General features: G+C 39.6%; 1 protein-coding gene across 11 annotated transcripts in view; it reads right to left on the bottom strand.

Annotated features, from left to right (window-relative positions):
• BMPER (BMP binding endothelial regulator) overlaps nt 1-15,261 on the bottom strand; it is a 157,453-nt gene that overhangs the window by 49,386 nt on the left and 92,806 nt on the right. For 10 of the 11 annotated variants that reach the window (XR_014689856.1, XM_084510369.1, XM_084510367.1 and 7 more), the window contains one exon: nt 5,597-5,926. Coding sequence is in view for 10 of the 11 variants with exons in the window: in XM_084510369.1 (XP_084366495.1) it covers nt 5,597-5,926 (330 nt within the window). In the remaining variant the exon portion in view is untranslated. The remainder of the gene's footprint in view (nt 1-5,596; nt 5,927-15,261) is intronic. The other variant, XM_084510366.1, reaches the window with a different exon arrangement.

Here is a 15,261-nt window from a genome sequence, read left to right as displayed (position 1 = left end):
CATTTGCTGTGTGAGCTGGCTTAGCACCACCCTTTCCTCTTTTAAATCAGTGCTTGTCATGCTGCGATCCAAATTCTGCCCTGTGCTCATGCAAGTAATTAACATACCAGTGACTCAGTTCAAAGCTGGAACCAGAACCCTTCCTTTAGTAGCACATCCCATTGTCTCCTGTGACAATTCCTACCCACACCGCAGAGGAACAGGGTGAGGCCTAAATGGCAGTGGAGGACATAGAAGGGGAGCTTTGCCATCTGTATGCACCGTGCTGCCCTTGAGTGATTTACACCCTGTCACCAAGTGTTTGGGGGAAGATTTATCCCACAAGCTTTTGCCGATTGTTCTGTGTCAGACAGTCACCACAGTCTATTTCATCGTGTTTTCTTATCATTATAGTTATGCAATGATAATACTAATACGTACTGCAGCTGTGCCTGAAAGCAGTTTCAGATTGTCGCATAAACCCAGCATGGAAAGGGCTACTGTTGCCTACTCCAAAGGCATTTTACACCCAGACAACTGAGAAATTGTGCAAGACTGCAACTGTTAATGAGGCCAGCACAGTGGCAAGGAGGAAAGCTGTCTTTTAATCTGCTTCATACATTATCACTGCTGGACAAATTCAAATTCTGGCTGTCTTTGCTTCTGACAACATTGAACAAAACAAAACAGCTTGATTTGCAGACACCAGACTAATACTGCTGTGCTGGCATTTAGAAAAAAAGCTTGCCATTAACTTATAAACTAAGATTATTTCAGACTTGAGAATCATATAAACTTTCTCAAAGTTTGAAGTATCCAGATCCAAGTCCTCAGACATTTCTCTTCAGAAAATTACTCAATTTTTTAAGGAAGTGTTCAACTTGTTCCCCAAATGAGCTCCCTCAGAAACTGCTGACTTTAAGCAGAGTCACAACAGGTTAGTGATTTAATCCTAATTTTCCTTTATTTTTTCTTTTTCAAGTCTTGACTTACTGACTTTTAGTGAAGCCACTCATGCTTATTACAGGCTAACTCTAAAATTATCCTGAATACTTGCCTGTCCTTGGTGACAGGTAAACTAATCTTCTTGTTACGCATTGCTCTGTGAACTATAGATATGCAGACAAGAATAACGTACAATTCTGATTTCTTGCCTCAGCATATAAAAATGCACCATTAAATCTACAGATTCCTGCTTTGATTACTCAATTTGATTCAAGAGAGTTACAGTTTAGCTACAACAATTGGACATACTTGCCTCTAGCTAGAATTCATTTAATTACTCTTTGTCCTGCTGTAATTGCTCAGATGCAAGTACAGCTTTGTAACTTCATAGTGCCATGTTGTCCTTAGCTTTACTAACAAGATTTCTAGCTTTGATGAACAGCCTAGAGGTTTCTGTCCATAGCAAAGCTTCTTCCATTTCATAGAATCATAAAGGTTGGAAAAGATCACAGAATCACAGAACTGTAGGGGTTGGAAGGGACCTACAGAGATCATCGGGTCCAACTCCCCTGCCAAAGCAGATTCCCGAGAGCAGGCTGCCCAGGTAGGCATCCAGATGGGCCTTGAATATCTCCAGAGAAAGAGACTCCACAGCCTCCCTGGGCAGCCTGTTCCAGTGCTCCGTCACCCTCACCATGAAGAAGTTCTCTCATGTTGGTGTGGAACTTCCTGTGCTCCATCTTGTGGCCATTACCCCTTGTCCTATCCCCACAAACCACTGGAAAGAGGTTGGCCAAATCCCTCTGTCTCCCACACCTCAGGAGTTTATAGACATTGATGAGATCCCCTCTCAGTCTTCTTTTCTCCAGGCTGAACAGACCCAGGTCTCTCAGCCTTTCCTCATAAGGAAGATGCTCCAGGCCCCGTATCATCTTTGTGGCCCTCCGCTGGACACTTTTTCAGGAGATCCCTGTCTTTCTTGTACTGGGGAGCCCAGAACTGGACACAGTACTCCAGGTGAGGCCTGACCAGGGCAGAGTAGAGGGGGAGGATCACCTCCCTTGACCTGCTGGCCATGCTCCTTTTAATGCACGCCAGGATCCCGCGGGCCTTCTCAGCCACCAGGGCACACTGCTGGCTCATGGTCAACCTGTCGTCCACCAGGACCCCCAGGTCCTTCTCCGCAGAGCTCCTCTCCAGCAGGTCATCCCCCAGCCTGTACTGATACTTCGGGTTGTTCCTTCCCAGGTGCAGGACTCTACACTTGCTCTTGTTAAACTTCATTTGGTTTCTTCCTGCCCAACTCTCCAGCTGTCCAGGTCTCGCTGAATGGCAGCACAGCCTTCTGGCATGTCAGCCACTCTTCCCAGATTTGTATCATTGGCTTACTTGCTGAGGGTGTACACTATTCCCTCGTCAAGGTTGTCAATGAAGGTGTTGAACAGGACTAGACCCAGCACCAACCCCTGGGGAACACTGCTAGTCACAGGACCATGTGATCACAAGATCATCTGGCCCAAGCATTTTGGAGTAAAAAGGAAGGGTATTTAATCTAAGATAATATAAGGTGCATAATTTTGTAAGTGCCTGATTGCACCGTGCAGTGTGTGCCATTTTGTTTGCTCACATGCAGAAAATTCTGTTGGTTTCTGTAAACCAACTAGAGCAGTGACAGATGGGATTATGCTATGGAGCGATGTTTGAAATGGTCTCTTTGGCAGACAAATTGTTTGGAAGAGTTTCTTAGTGCCTGTAACCCCCTCTTCTCTCTTTTCCTCCCCATTTCTCCCCTAATGGATGCATTTCCCATTCACTTGGACAAGAATCAGAATCCAAGTAATTGGTGAGACTTGAAGCCAGAAGATGCAGCATCTGTCCCATCTGGGGATGTGCAGAAAAAAAAAGAAAAAAAAAAAAAAAAAGAAAGGAAAAAAAAACATTCTAGGAGTTACTTTTTAGGGTTTTCCAATTTTCCTCTTTTTTTGAAGGATGCTTAATCAACTTGTTACTCGATTTCTTAACTTGGCACGCTATGTGCTCTACTGCATTTAAAACAAATCCTTCTGGATTTATGCACATCACACACTGAGTTTCACATGCTGGGAAGTCCCATCAATTGTTCTGCATGATTTTTCACAGTAAAGGCATCCTCGAGAACTGGCAGAGCACTCTTTCCTAAAGATTTAGGGCCACCGTGGTATAGAAAACCTCAGCAAAACAGGTACGTGCAAAAGATCAGGACAGAAAATAAACAAAAAGCCCTCTTGCACTAGATGGACGGATGAAACAACACCAGCTCTGTGACCCTTAGCTCTCTTGTCTTCTTAACATGCAAATTTTAAACAAGGACTCAACACCATCCTAGCCAGTACCAGAAGTACCTGCCAGTGCAGGGTGCCAGAATTGCTGCTGCATAGCATCCGGGGCTACAGCTGGCGAGGAGTTTAGCCACAAAACAGGTTTTCACTGGAAAATGCCAATTCATCAGAACTGAAATGCTTCAGGGAGGCATATCAGATTCAATGAACTTGCAGCAAAACCCAGGCAGGGCTCCAAGCTGGTTTCCTGCCAGCTCGCCTGGTGGGCTGTCTGTAAGCCTGGACTCTCAGGATATGCAACTCCAGGGCAGCTCTGCCATGCAGATTGCCTTGTAGTGAGGGGCCACAACACTTCCTGAAGCTTTGGGCTCCCCTAATTCATCCAAGATTTAGCTCCCAGTTTTGCAAAGGAAAAACCAAAAATCAATGGGAATGCTAGCTGAGCTTTCAGCACCAGACTCTGCTCTTCCCAGCCCAATTTTACTATGATCTTTGCTTCTACTTCAGTGACTTTCCTTATTTTTCATTATCTCCTTCCTTCACCTCTTTCCCCCCCACACACTGGGAAAGTATGCATTTAAAACAAAATCCACATTATCTTCTGAAACATAAAATTCTCCTTTTTTTTTTTTTTTTTTTCCCTTAGCATTCAGAATTTCCTGTGGAAAAGAAATTTTGTCTTTAAACCAGTTCTACTCTGCACATTCTTCCTCTCTATAGCTTCTCTGCTGCTTATCCTGTCCCAGCAAAATGGAGTCATGTTGTTCTCTGCTGCTTTCCAGGCCTTCCGTGCTGAGGAATGGAGGACTTGGCCTATCATGCTGCCTTCAGCAACAGAAACCTAATCCTTCTCTGTTAAGGGGAGGAATTATTTAGACTATAATTTGCAGTGATTACACACTGTTTGGTATGTTGTCATATGCCATGTTTGCACTCCCTCTGCCAACACATGGACGAGGATGTGTGTAGTCATTTATTAGGCTTGCACCAGAGACAAATGGAATAGCAGCAGGATTAGCTGTCATTCATCTTCAACTGAAAACCTTTCCTTGGCCTGTGGTTGGCTAATGAAATCCACATCGCCAGAATTCATAGCATTCAGCTGGCTGCAAAGAGAAACCCTCAAGATGCTTTTAATTAGAAGTTGTGAATAATGGTCAACTTGTGTGCATTTTACAGACAGCCACAAAAATCTACATTGCCACTTTTAGGAATGAGCCCAGAGCTGGGATCCACATTATACAAACTTACATTTCCAGAGGATATATGAACAGGTGTCTAAATTCTCAGTTCAACAGTGGATGCTAGCATCCCCCTTAGAAACAAAAAACAACAACAACAACAAAAGATACTAGATAATGAGTATGACTATTCTTAACACCTGTGATCATATCACTTTATAAGAAAGATTGGTTTCACTGCAACTTGGCATTTAATTGAATTAACAGTAAAGACTATTCTTACTGAAACAGCGCTTCACTGTGCAAGTGAAATCTCCCTGGACTACAGTGGTACCTAACACATGCTAATGAGAAAATTCTTAGCTTACACTCAATATTTATCTATGCAAGCATACTATAGTCTTAAAACAGTTTTTTTCAAAATAAATGTAAATCCTCCAGTTTAGCATTTTGACAATTAATGAATATTCTAGGACTCTGACTATCTGAGAATCTGCTACCTCCCCTCTCTTTTTCTACAAGAAAAGGTGCCAGATTCTCTGAAGTTTCTGATTTCCTTTTGGTTTTGGTGCTGTGGACTCTGTTCTACACAGACAAACTCTTACTCGAACATAAAGCAAACAAAAAAAGATGATGCTAAACAGCAAATTAAGCCTTAGTTTTTAAATCATGACATCCATTTTGCTGGATAGCCTCAGTGAAATGTTTCCATAATTTGACAACCTAAACCCACTACAGCCATCAATAACTATGATCTTACACATATTGCCCACTTAGACTGTAAGTTATGTTGCTGCAACTGGAGAAAAAAAATGAATGTTTAAGAACTCATTTCATCTCTGTTCTTATCCATAAGTATCAAATGATTACCCTGAACAAACCACTCTAGTTACTGGAAGTGAAAATCATGGCACAATTGTCTGTGCAGAAAGTTATTGTTGGCTGCAGAATGAAACAGTCTAGGAAATGTTCCACAAAGATTTCAAACTCACAGCTGGATCTCTGTTTGCTGCAGAGGTTTTTAAAGAGTTATCAAGTACTTGGGTTCCTCAGATCTCTAAAGAATTATGAAATATATTTATTGTCACTGTCATGCTTTTATACTGAACACTGTTCACATTGCACTTGAGAACTTCTTCAGGGAGAAGGCACACACATGAACACTTGCCCTACCTGCTTTGGTTGTCACTTTCAGCAAATAACCATCCAAATCAATTTGAAATTGAGGTGTTTCGCAAGGTAGTGAGATACGGGTCCCATTCCACTTCACTGTGAGGTGCTGCTGGAGGCTGATAGTACTTCTGCCCAACACAAGGTCCACTGACTTTGTCCAGGAGAAAGAACGGGTCCGACGGGCATCGTTTTTTACCAGCACCTGGAAGGGCGAGGCAGAGGAGGAGCAGTCTTTTGCCAAAACGTACTGACATGTTCCCTGAAAGTTAAATGTCCGTCCATCAAAAGTGTTGTAGTGAGGGTCTCCAAACACAGTGCAAACTCCAGGCTCTGCAGGTGAGTGAGAAACAAAAGCACCATATCGGGATCAATCAAAGTCTGAAAAAAGCAGTTGATAAGAACTTAGTGGATGCTGCTCTCACCTAATCTATCTGCCCTATAGGGCAGATTTTGCTGAGTACCCATAGGAATATATTTTTTCTGAAGAACAGAAGCTTCTTGGTTTTTGTAGAAGCCTTTCCCACAACAGGTGGGAACTAAATGCCAATCAATCCTTAAATCAGCATGGGAAGGCTAACCTGTAGGTAGGTACCAAAGACAAATCTTCCAACCTCTGTGTCCATCCCTTAAACACAACATGCCACCCAAACAGCTTAAGTTGTTAAAATGCCTGTGAGATTGTTCAAATTATTTAATTTCTAGAAAATGCAAGCCTGACTCATGATGTCAGAGTAGGCAAAGCCCTGGACCTTGCTGAGTCCACATATCTCTGGACATGTGTGATGGGAACCTTCCAAGCTCGCTCCAGCTTTCCAAGCATGAAGCATCTTCTCTGAGCAATTCATCCAACCTCCTCTCACTGACAGAGAGAAGCAGACACAACTGGAATGTCTTTCACCTCGCCAGTTTTAGACATCTCTTTTAATATCTGGGGAGTTGCTCTCTGGAGGAGCCTGTCTCTTTCTGCTGCCTGCTCTGGGAGCTCAGACAAATAGCTCAGACTAAAGGCATTTCTCTCAGATGGTTAAATTCACCTGGAATGAACTCCCAACCTTAAGTTTTGTTGTGGGAGCAAAGCCTTCGTTCACAAAAGCAGAATTCAAAACATCATATGTGTATTTTTCATGTTTAGTTTGAACGTCCCCAGATAGGCAAGGGTGATTCCCCCAAATTAAGATTAATCAAACCATTTCAGCAGGACCTTACTCTGTCCGTATTTTACATAGGCACACATATAAATAGTGTATATATATTACATGTTAACATATTACATATAACTTTGTACATACATACAGAATTTTTCCAAATTCTTTGTAGTACCAGCATTAAGCAGCTGAAAGCCCTATCACCAATGAAATGTGATCATTTACTACACTACCTTTTAAAATATTACAGGCTATCACGTATGCTGTTCATACACAGCTGACTTTCAGTAGTTACTGTTCTCATATTACCAACTAAAAGCCAGTCATACATGAATAGCATGATGCTATGACTATCTAAGGGCATGGTATCTCTACCAGTCATTTGCATTGTTACAAACAGAGGGAGATGTCTTAGTGATGTTTGCAGCTGTATACTGGTCAGAGATGCCACAGTTCCTAAAGGCAGAACTTGTCCACACTCATGTCAAAGATGCTGAGTTACCCTGCATTTACCCAGCAATTGACTGAATTGCTTAGCAATCAAGAAGAGCAGCAAATTTATTTGCATTTCAGCCTTTGGGTATAACAATGGGTCCTAACCACACCTCGTTGCTGCTGTTCCTGGAAGAAGTCATCTCATGACAAACTGTACACTGCTGCTGCCAGCTGAATACCCATGGGCTTAGGCTGCTTCTGAAAGATGATGCATGTTTTAAGGGGAGAGCTTGATGCAATAAAAAAAAAATTGACTCAGTAATCAGACAGCCGAGAACAGCACCAATCAAAATAAAAATAAAAATAAACTAAAAAAAAAAAACTAACAACCTAAAGGAGTGGAGAGTAACAGAGGATACTATTTGTTAGCTGGAAAAAAAAAAAATCATGTCTACAAAAAAAAAAAAAAAAAAAAAAAAAGAAGAGGCATGGATGTTATGGAGAAGAGAGAATTTCTATGATGGAGTGTGACATGGCTCTGACTAAGCAATACACCTTTCTCAGCAGGTCTGTTTAGTCTAGTCAAAGTGCTATGCTAAAGCAGCTGCCATCCAGGGATACCTATAGAAGATGGGGCTGAAGGGGCCCTCAGGAAATAGCACCTCTCCCTTTTCCAGCTGTAATACAGAATCAACTATACCTATGTTGTTCCTGATAGATGTTTATCTAATCTGATCTTATAGAGCAGTCGTAACAGAAACTCCACAGCCACCTCCTGCAACTCTTAGTTGCTTTTACTGTAAGGTCTTAAAGTCTAACCCCAGTCTTCCTCACTGCACAGTACAGTACCATCACAGAGCTGGTACCTGAGATTTGTACTTGCCACACCCCTGCTTTCTCATTAAGTCTTCAGTTAAGCCAAAAACTATTCTTGGCATCATTACTATGTTTGGCTACCAGGGAAAAAGAGTTGCAATTTTTCAAAGACGTCATGCTGACAGCTCCAACTCAAAATGAACCCCATTTGACCAACACCCCTGGAAACCACAGCCAGAAAATCAAAATGCTTAGATAAGAGAGTTCTTCTAAAAACATGCCCTTTTGTGAGTCTCCTTTTCCCATTGTTACTAATAAGAATATTAATAACTACTTTCCAAAGTCCATAAAACAATTGATTGATATTTCTCCATAAATTTGAAGCTTCAAATGAAAGAAACCATAGAGTTTTTAATCACCAGTGTAATTTCTACCAACAGGAAAATGAAATCTAGATTTTATATACAGACCATAAGACTTCACTGCAACTAAATCATGCTAATATGTTTCTGATTTCCTTATATAATCATGTAATTATCTGCACAATGAATATTAAGATACACTTTATTACCTTCTCAGCTCCTATTTCATTTTTTTTAAGGTTTTAGTTTTGCCTTAAGCATAACAAAAACTTTTATGAAAACAAGAAAACCATCTTTCTGAAAACAGGGAAACTATCACCACAAAACCAGCCCAAATGCCAGTGAAAATTTCAGAGACAAGAACTGCTTTTTATCTGCATTTCTACAGGACAAGAATGTGGAGATGTTATATGCGTTATTACCCAACATGCTGGGAGAGGGAGGGCAGTTCTTCACCTAGAAGTGGCTAAGAGGCAAGACATGAGAGGAACAAACAAAATTTAGAGATGTGCAAGTAAAATTGATAGTACCAATGGGATCCAAAGGAAATATTTATTTTTAATTTCCAACGTGTTATGCAGAGTAATGTTGTTTTATGTTATGTTACATCATGTCACATCATATGTCAACTTGATGCAGTGCAGTTAAAATAAAAAAGAATGTATTTTGGATTGGATAGCTAAATGTCTGATCCAAGCATTGCTGTTTTCTTCAATAGACAAGAAAGCGGAGGAGGGAAAATTTACCAAAACAGCCCAAGTAATTGATTCTCTGATATCTCTGTGTAAAACATTCTTGAAAAGTTTACTAAAATTGTGAGTTTCTTAAAAAAAAATCCACATCCTGCAAGAGTGCGTGTGATAACTCAGGGACTGTCAGTAAGAAAAACTGTCTGGCCTCGAAAGAAACCTTAAATACAGGGTGTAAAAAGACTGCAAAAGTCAGACAACGTGAAAAGCATTCCAGTCATTTTTAGGTTTTGGGTTGTTGTTTATTTCCTTCTGAGAGGGTTTCAATCACATCATGTTTTATGGTTTGCCTCCGCATCCCCCCCCCCCACCCCCCTTTTATTTTTTTTTTCTTTTGAAACAAGCCAGCCTTTCTGCTTGGCTGTTTTTGAAATCTATTGGAAGCACCAGGTCTGTAGTTAGTATTATGTGTAACTGTGTAACTTGCTTCTCTGTTGAGATGTAATGGAGGGAGAGGTATCACTGCACCTCCAAAGCTAAGCTCCGCAAGACAGGAGAGTGTGTTTTGCTAGCTTGTGCTAATGAGGCAGAGGATTGTGGGTGGTTTGGAAAAGAGGATCCTCCCCTCTTTTCCTACAGTAAATTCTTGCCAACTTATTGCAGATACTCATGTCTCTATCAGCTGTTGAGGGCAGAGTTAGAAGAGGGCAATTATATCTGATGCTTCCCCCTAAGACTCTTCCAGCCTCCAACTATTTTCAGCTTAGGGACTTTCTGAGCTAGTTGTGGTTTGTCTTTATTTAGTAACATTTGATAGACTTTTTCTCCATGAATTTATCCAGTCTCCCCTTGAACCCAGAAATATTTTTAGCATCCACAACATCCTTGAGCAAAATGCATGAAAAGCCACTGCCTCTTGATTGTTTTGAACCTGGCATTTATTGTTTTTGATGCCTTCTTTTGCTCATCTACACATTACACTTTTGTATGAAGGCAAATATACCCATGTTTCCTCTCTGTCCCTGAAAGACAGAGATTTTTAAAAGGAGAGTCCCAGAGCTATGTTTAGAAGGCTGTGATTTCCAAAGCACCTTAGGCAGTTAAGTCACTCAACTGTGATTGAACATTATTGGTAGCTGCCTGCAAACACCTCTCAACTGCTTTTAGAGATCCCATATTTAGGCTCCCAAACCAGTTTTCAAAGCTTCTGGCTTTTGTAAAAACTTCTAGGAACAAGGCAGTTTTCACATTTGTTTTTTAAACAACTAAATATGGACTTCATACTTTTCCTTTTGACAGTCTTCATGTGTGAGTCATGCAGCTTGCTTAGTTCCCACCTAAGGATCTTGCAAACTCATAATAATGTTATTTAGGTGCTAAAGTGAATACTGTGGAACTCTTGGCCAGCTCTTGGATACTACAGATCATGTGACCTATTCAATGAAATACTGACTTTCATTAGAAAATGTAACTGGGAAGGTAACTGTAGACAAGGAGCACAGGGTTTGAAAACAGGTTTTTTCCTGTACAAAACAGGAAGCTGACAAAGCAACAGCAAAGAAAAGCTCATTTTAGCACTCCTCAAGTTTTAACATGCTCTCTTAAGGAGAAAAAAAAGTGCAAAAAATCACAACCTGTTTTGGCCAGTTTGAACCAAATCTGCCAGAGGGATAAAGACAATGAAGTTCAAGTAAGTAGTATGCTAAGTAAAGGCAAGAATCACTTATTGAAATAAGTGGTTGCCAGAAAGTACCTTTATGCCTTCCAGTCAAAACCCCCACCCCCAAGACAGTATTTAGCCTTTATAGAAAGGCTAAATATATGCACTGTTTGGTGGAGGCCAGACAGTCAGCACACACATCCTGACCAGCCAAAGAGCATGAGCATATTGGCTGGCCAATTAGCACACTTGCAGCTCCAGAGCAGCCACAGGATATATTGTTTCTAGCTGGGTTTATTATTTGTTGGGATATAAAGGAAATGGGACACAAATCCATAGGAAACCAGGCTCTGTTAGCTCTGGTGCTCGTGGAATAGCTTGCTTTATTTTTTCAGGACATCAGAGCAGTCAATTGAAGTCCAAGATGTCCAGATGTCTGGTCACACTCTTCTGGGCTTGTAGCTAGTTAAGAGTGGCCAAGAAAAATACACTTTAAATTATAACTAAAATTGTTTTGGACACTTTCTAAGTAAGGAGAGGGAGGAAAAAATAGAAGTTTACCAGTTATGGGTGTTCTGGTTGCACATCTATAATTCAAAAAGAACCCAGCTTTTAAAAAATAAAATGAAACTTTGAATGCAATTAGCCCATATGTTGAATTAAGCCCTAAATCAAACAGAACTCATTATTAACTTTTGAAAACTAGCTACAGAACATGCATAATAGAATTTCATTAGCTTTTCTTTAAAAAAAAAAAAAAAAAAAAAAAAAAAAAAAAAAAAAAGCCATGGAGTACTTTCCTCATAACTGCTGCATAGTACAGCTTGATATAATACACATTACAAGGTGTGGTGTCAAAAACTCCACAGGAGCCTTTATGGTCTATTTAATAAATAAAATAGCTATTCCAATTTGTCCAAATACATATTTATACAGTAGACTGTCACGGCTGAAATGGCTGAGGAGGTAAATTATGAATTTCATTCCAATATGAATAAACAATTACAGTCTTTTTGTTGATGTATTTATCCATGGCAAGGAATTAACACAAGAAACAGGCCCTACAAAAATCTGCGTGTCTAGTAGTCCTGATCCCTACTTTCATAGGTACCTACAAAGCATAACCTTGTCTTTTTTTAACCTTTTTAAATTGTTGTTTAGAGAAGTCATCAAATTTTCAGTATTTCTCAAATAAAAAAATAAATAAAATATAAAATTAAAACAAAACAAAACAAAATATTGATATGTATGCAGGAAAAGGTGAAACAACCAACTTTTTAGTCCTAAGGCTGGTTGGCTGGGTCCAAATCCTCTTGAGTTTGGCTTAGTTCCATACAACATTTCATCAATTAAAAAAGCTGCTGAATGATTACTAATGCACAAAAGTTTCTGCCCCAAAAAAAGGTGTTTACTGCAAAATCAAACATATGTACTGCTAGACCTGGATGACTGCAGTACACTTTGAAAAACTTTTCTTTAAACTTCACAATGACTTAGGTATGACTGCGTCAGGATTACTGATCATAATTAAAATATACCTATGTGATCACAATAGAAAGCTTTCATACTGCATGCCATAATTTCAGCAAAGGCTATCAATTCTTCATTGTCAAGAACAAAGATTTAGTCTTTGCTGTAAATTCCCATCTTTGTCTAGAGTTGAGAGCCATCTGCTAATATTATTTGAACTCAGGTTTAATGTTTTCTTTTTTTAATATGAAAATGACCTTGGTCTAGCACAGGATTACTAATTTATGGAATTGACGTCAGTGGTGATTTTTCTAGATCAAGCCCAAAAGAGTACATTTCATTACATTTTTACAGCAGGATAAACTAAACTGTTGAATTTTCCACTGGTATGACCACTGTGTTTAATTAGTGATAACTACACCAGCCATGGAGCTTAAACAGCAACATGCCAAAACTAACCATAGTTAACTTCAGCAACAGTAGACAAAAGGGACTCTCTAGCCTTTGTGGAGACGAGGTACTTTTTCTCTCTGCAACAAACTGCTTTGAAAAATAATCTTTTGATTTACTTTCTTTCTTTTTTTTTTTTTTTTTTTTTTTTTTCAGTTTAAAGTGTATCCTTTAACAACGTGACTGTTTTTGACCCACTTCATAGAAATTGGCTGCATTTAAACTGTACTCAAAGCTCTCCTGTGTACAGTATGTTCTTGTACCTCCTATGTTGTTTTTACTTTGGAAAATTAATATCTGCTGGACCGCCAAAAACGTCTGGTGTGTTAATATATGGAGAGAGAATCAGCTGAGTGGGTGGGTGAGGAAAAGGACTATGCAAGTGCATCTTATCAGAAATGGACTCAATTGGCAAAGGTTCTAATGAGTGGACTGAGATGGTGATCATCACTGAAATACTTATGATTTTACCTTTTGCCTGTCAAAATGTTGTGATGAGATTTACAGCACTTCTGGCACAAAGATGGAATGAGTTCTTTGCAAATGGCAACTGTAATAACACTGTCGACTACCACTGCTCTATTACACTGGATATTTAAGTTTTTTGGTTACATTACCTAATAAAAGTTGGGAATGACCTTATAATGATAAAATCTTAGAATCAGTTCAGCATTAGTCTTCCTCCAAATACTAATGAGTCCATAGTGAGACTCCTCTCCAAAAAAAAAGAAAAAAATCATGCACAACAGAGCAGCATGCCACTGCAGGACAGTGCAATGTGTCTCCCAGTTTTACACAGAGCCAGTGCAACATAGACAAGTCCCATAAGGAGAGCCTAAGGGAACAGGTTTTTTTAGTAGCCTGAAAGCTTTGGGAGACCTAAGAGTAGTCTGTCAGTACCTACAAGGAAGTTACTGAGAAGACAAAGCCAGACTCCTTGTGGAGATGCATGGCAGACAGACAAGCAACAATGGTTGTAATTTGGAAAAAAAGGAACTTGACATAAAGAATAAAATTTTACCATGAGATGGTCAAACTTTAGAACAGTATGCCCAGAGAGGTTGTGGCATCTCCATTCTTGGAAATTCTAAAAACCTGGCTGAGCATCCTGGTCTGCGTCCAGTGCTGACACCATTTTGAGCAGGAGGTTGGCCTGCAGACCTCCAACTGTCAAGACTCCTTGAAACTACAGCCATGTCCATTTCTCTGTACTTAGATTCCCAAATATCAGGAAGGATTACTGTTTCCTCACACAGCTTGGATCCAGGCAGGTGAATGGGAGAGGTGTGTTTATGGCTGCTGAAGCAGAGTCCAAATTCCTATGCTTTCCCTAAGATTTCTCTCTCTTTACACACTTTTCCATGGCAAAAACAACTGCTCTTTAAGTAACATCAAACACCTGCCATTTCATTCACAGCAGGTATGCAAATTTCACATATTCTGCTGGCAGTTGACACTCTGCCCTTAATTTCAAATGCCTTACAATCATGGCCATTCTCTTCTTATATCATTAAGAATTTCTGACTCTAAGGTTACCTGGTTCCTAGATTAGTTGTTTTTACTTCGAACAAATGTATTTTATGCCCAGTTTCCTCTTAAAAAAAATTATCACAAGTTATCATTCTCTAGCAGCATTTCTGAAGGAATCATCTTACTCTCTTCTTTTTAACCCCTTACAGTAGAGGAGCTTTGAGGGAAGAACCATCCTCACTGTTTACCTCACTCTCACAGTAAACTACTCATGTTACAAAAGAACACACGAGAAAGGCTAAATGGGACTGAAACATAAGAACAGAGGCAAGACAGTGATCAATAAATTTGTGACACTAATGACATGTCATGTTTGAGCAGAGGTCTATGACTATTGCATCACCCTTGAAACTAAGCATATATAAATGCTGCTACTCAGTTGAATCCTCTTTCATTTCTCCCTCTGCTTGGTATTCTTTATTTCAAGCATTTCTGATAAATTTGGATTTCATTTCATTTTGATACTAATGTCTTGCATGCCGGATTTATTTTATTACAAATTATAAGTTCAGAAATAATTGAGGAGCAGAATGGAAAAAGAAGTATTTAGTATATAAAATTTGTGCAATCCAATTGAGCTGATGAGCAAAAACAATTTGACTTTAGACAAAAGAATAGGAAACATTCTCCTTAAAATCCTATTTCTTTTTTCAGAGGCTTTCCTATAAATCATAAAGCCCCATTTTAGCAGTCTGTCCCTACTTGGTAAAATACTTAAATGTGTCCTGAAGGAAATACATAAAGGTATCCTGATAACTTCAGTGAAGACAGGTCTCCCTGTTGACTTAAATAGGACAAGCTTAAAGATAACTGCTTGCATAAGTGCTTTGCTGATTGTAAAATGTTCATGCCTGAAGTGAAGAGTAAAGGAACAAAAAGGTGATAGTGGAGCTAAACATTACACAGACAGAAGGCCAGCTTCCTACTGTTCTTTCCATTGCTGCCCCAGACTGCCTTTTTTTAAAAACGAACAACAACAAACCACTACAACAAAAAACTCTTACAAATCACCCACAAAAGTTTTGTATTTTATGTACTCTTGGATTATACTTCCTCTTTCTCCTCTCTTGCATAGCTAGGATGTAATTTACAGGTATAAAAGTCATTT

This window comes from Aythya ferina, assembly GCF_964211825.1.
Source record: "Aythya ferina genome assembly, chromosome: 2".
NCBI lineage: Eukaryota > Metazoa > Chordata > Aves > Anseriformes > Anatidae > Aythya > Aythya ferina.
This window is presented reverse-complemented; position numbering and strand designations above follow the sequence as displayed.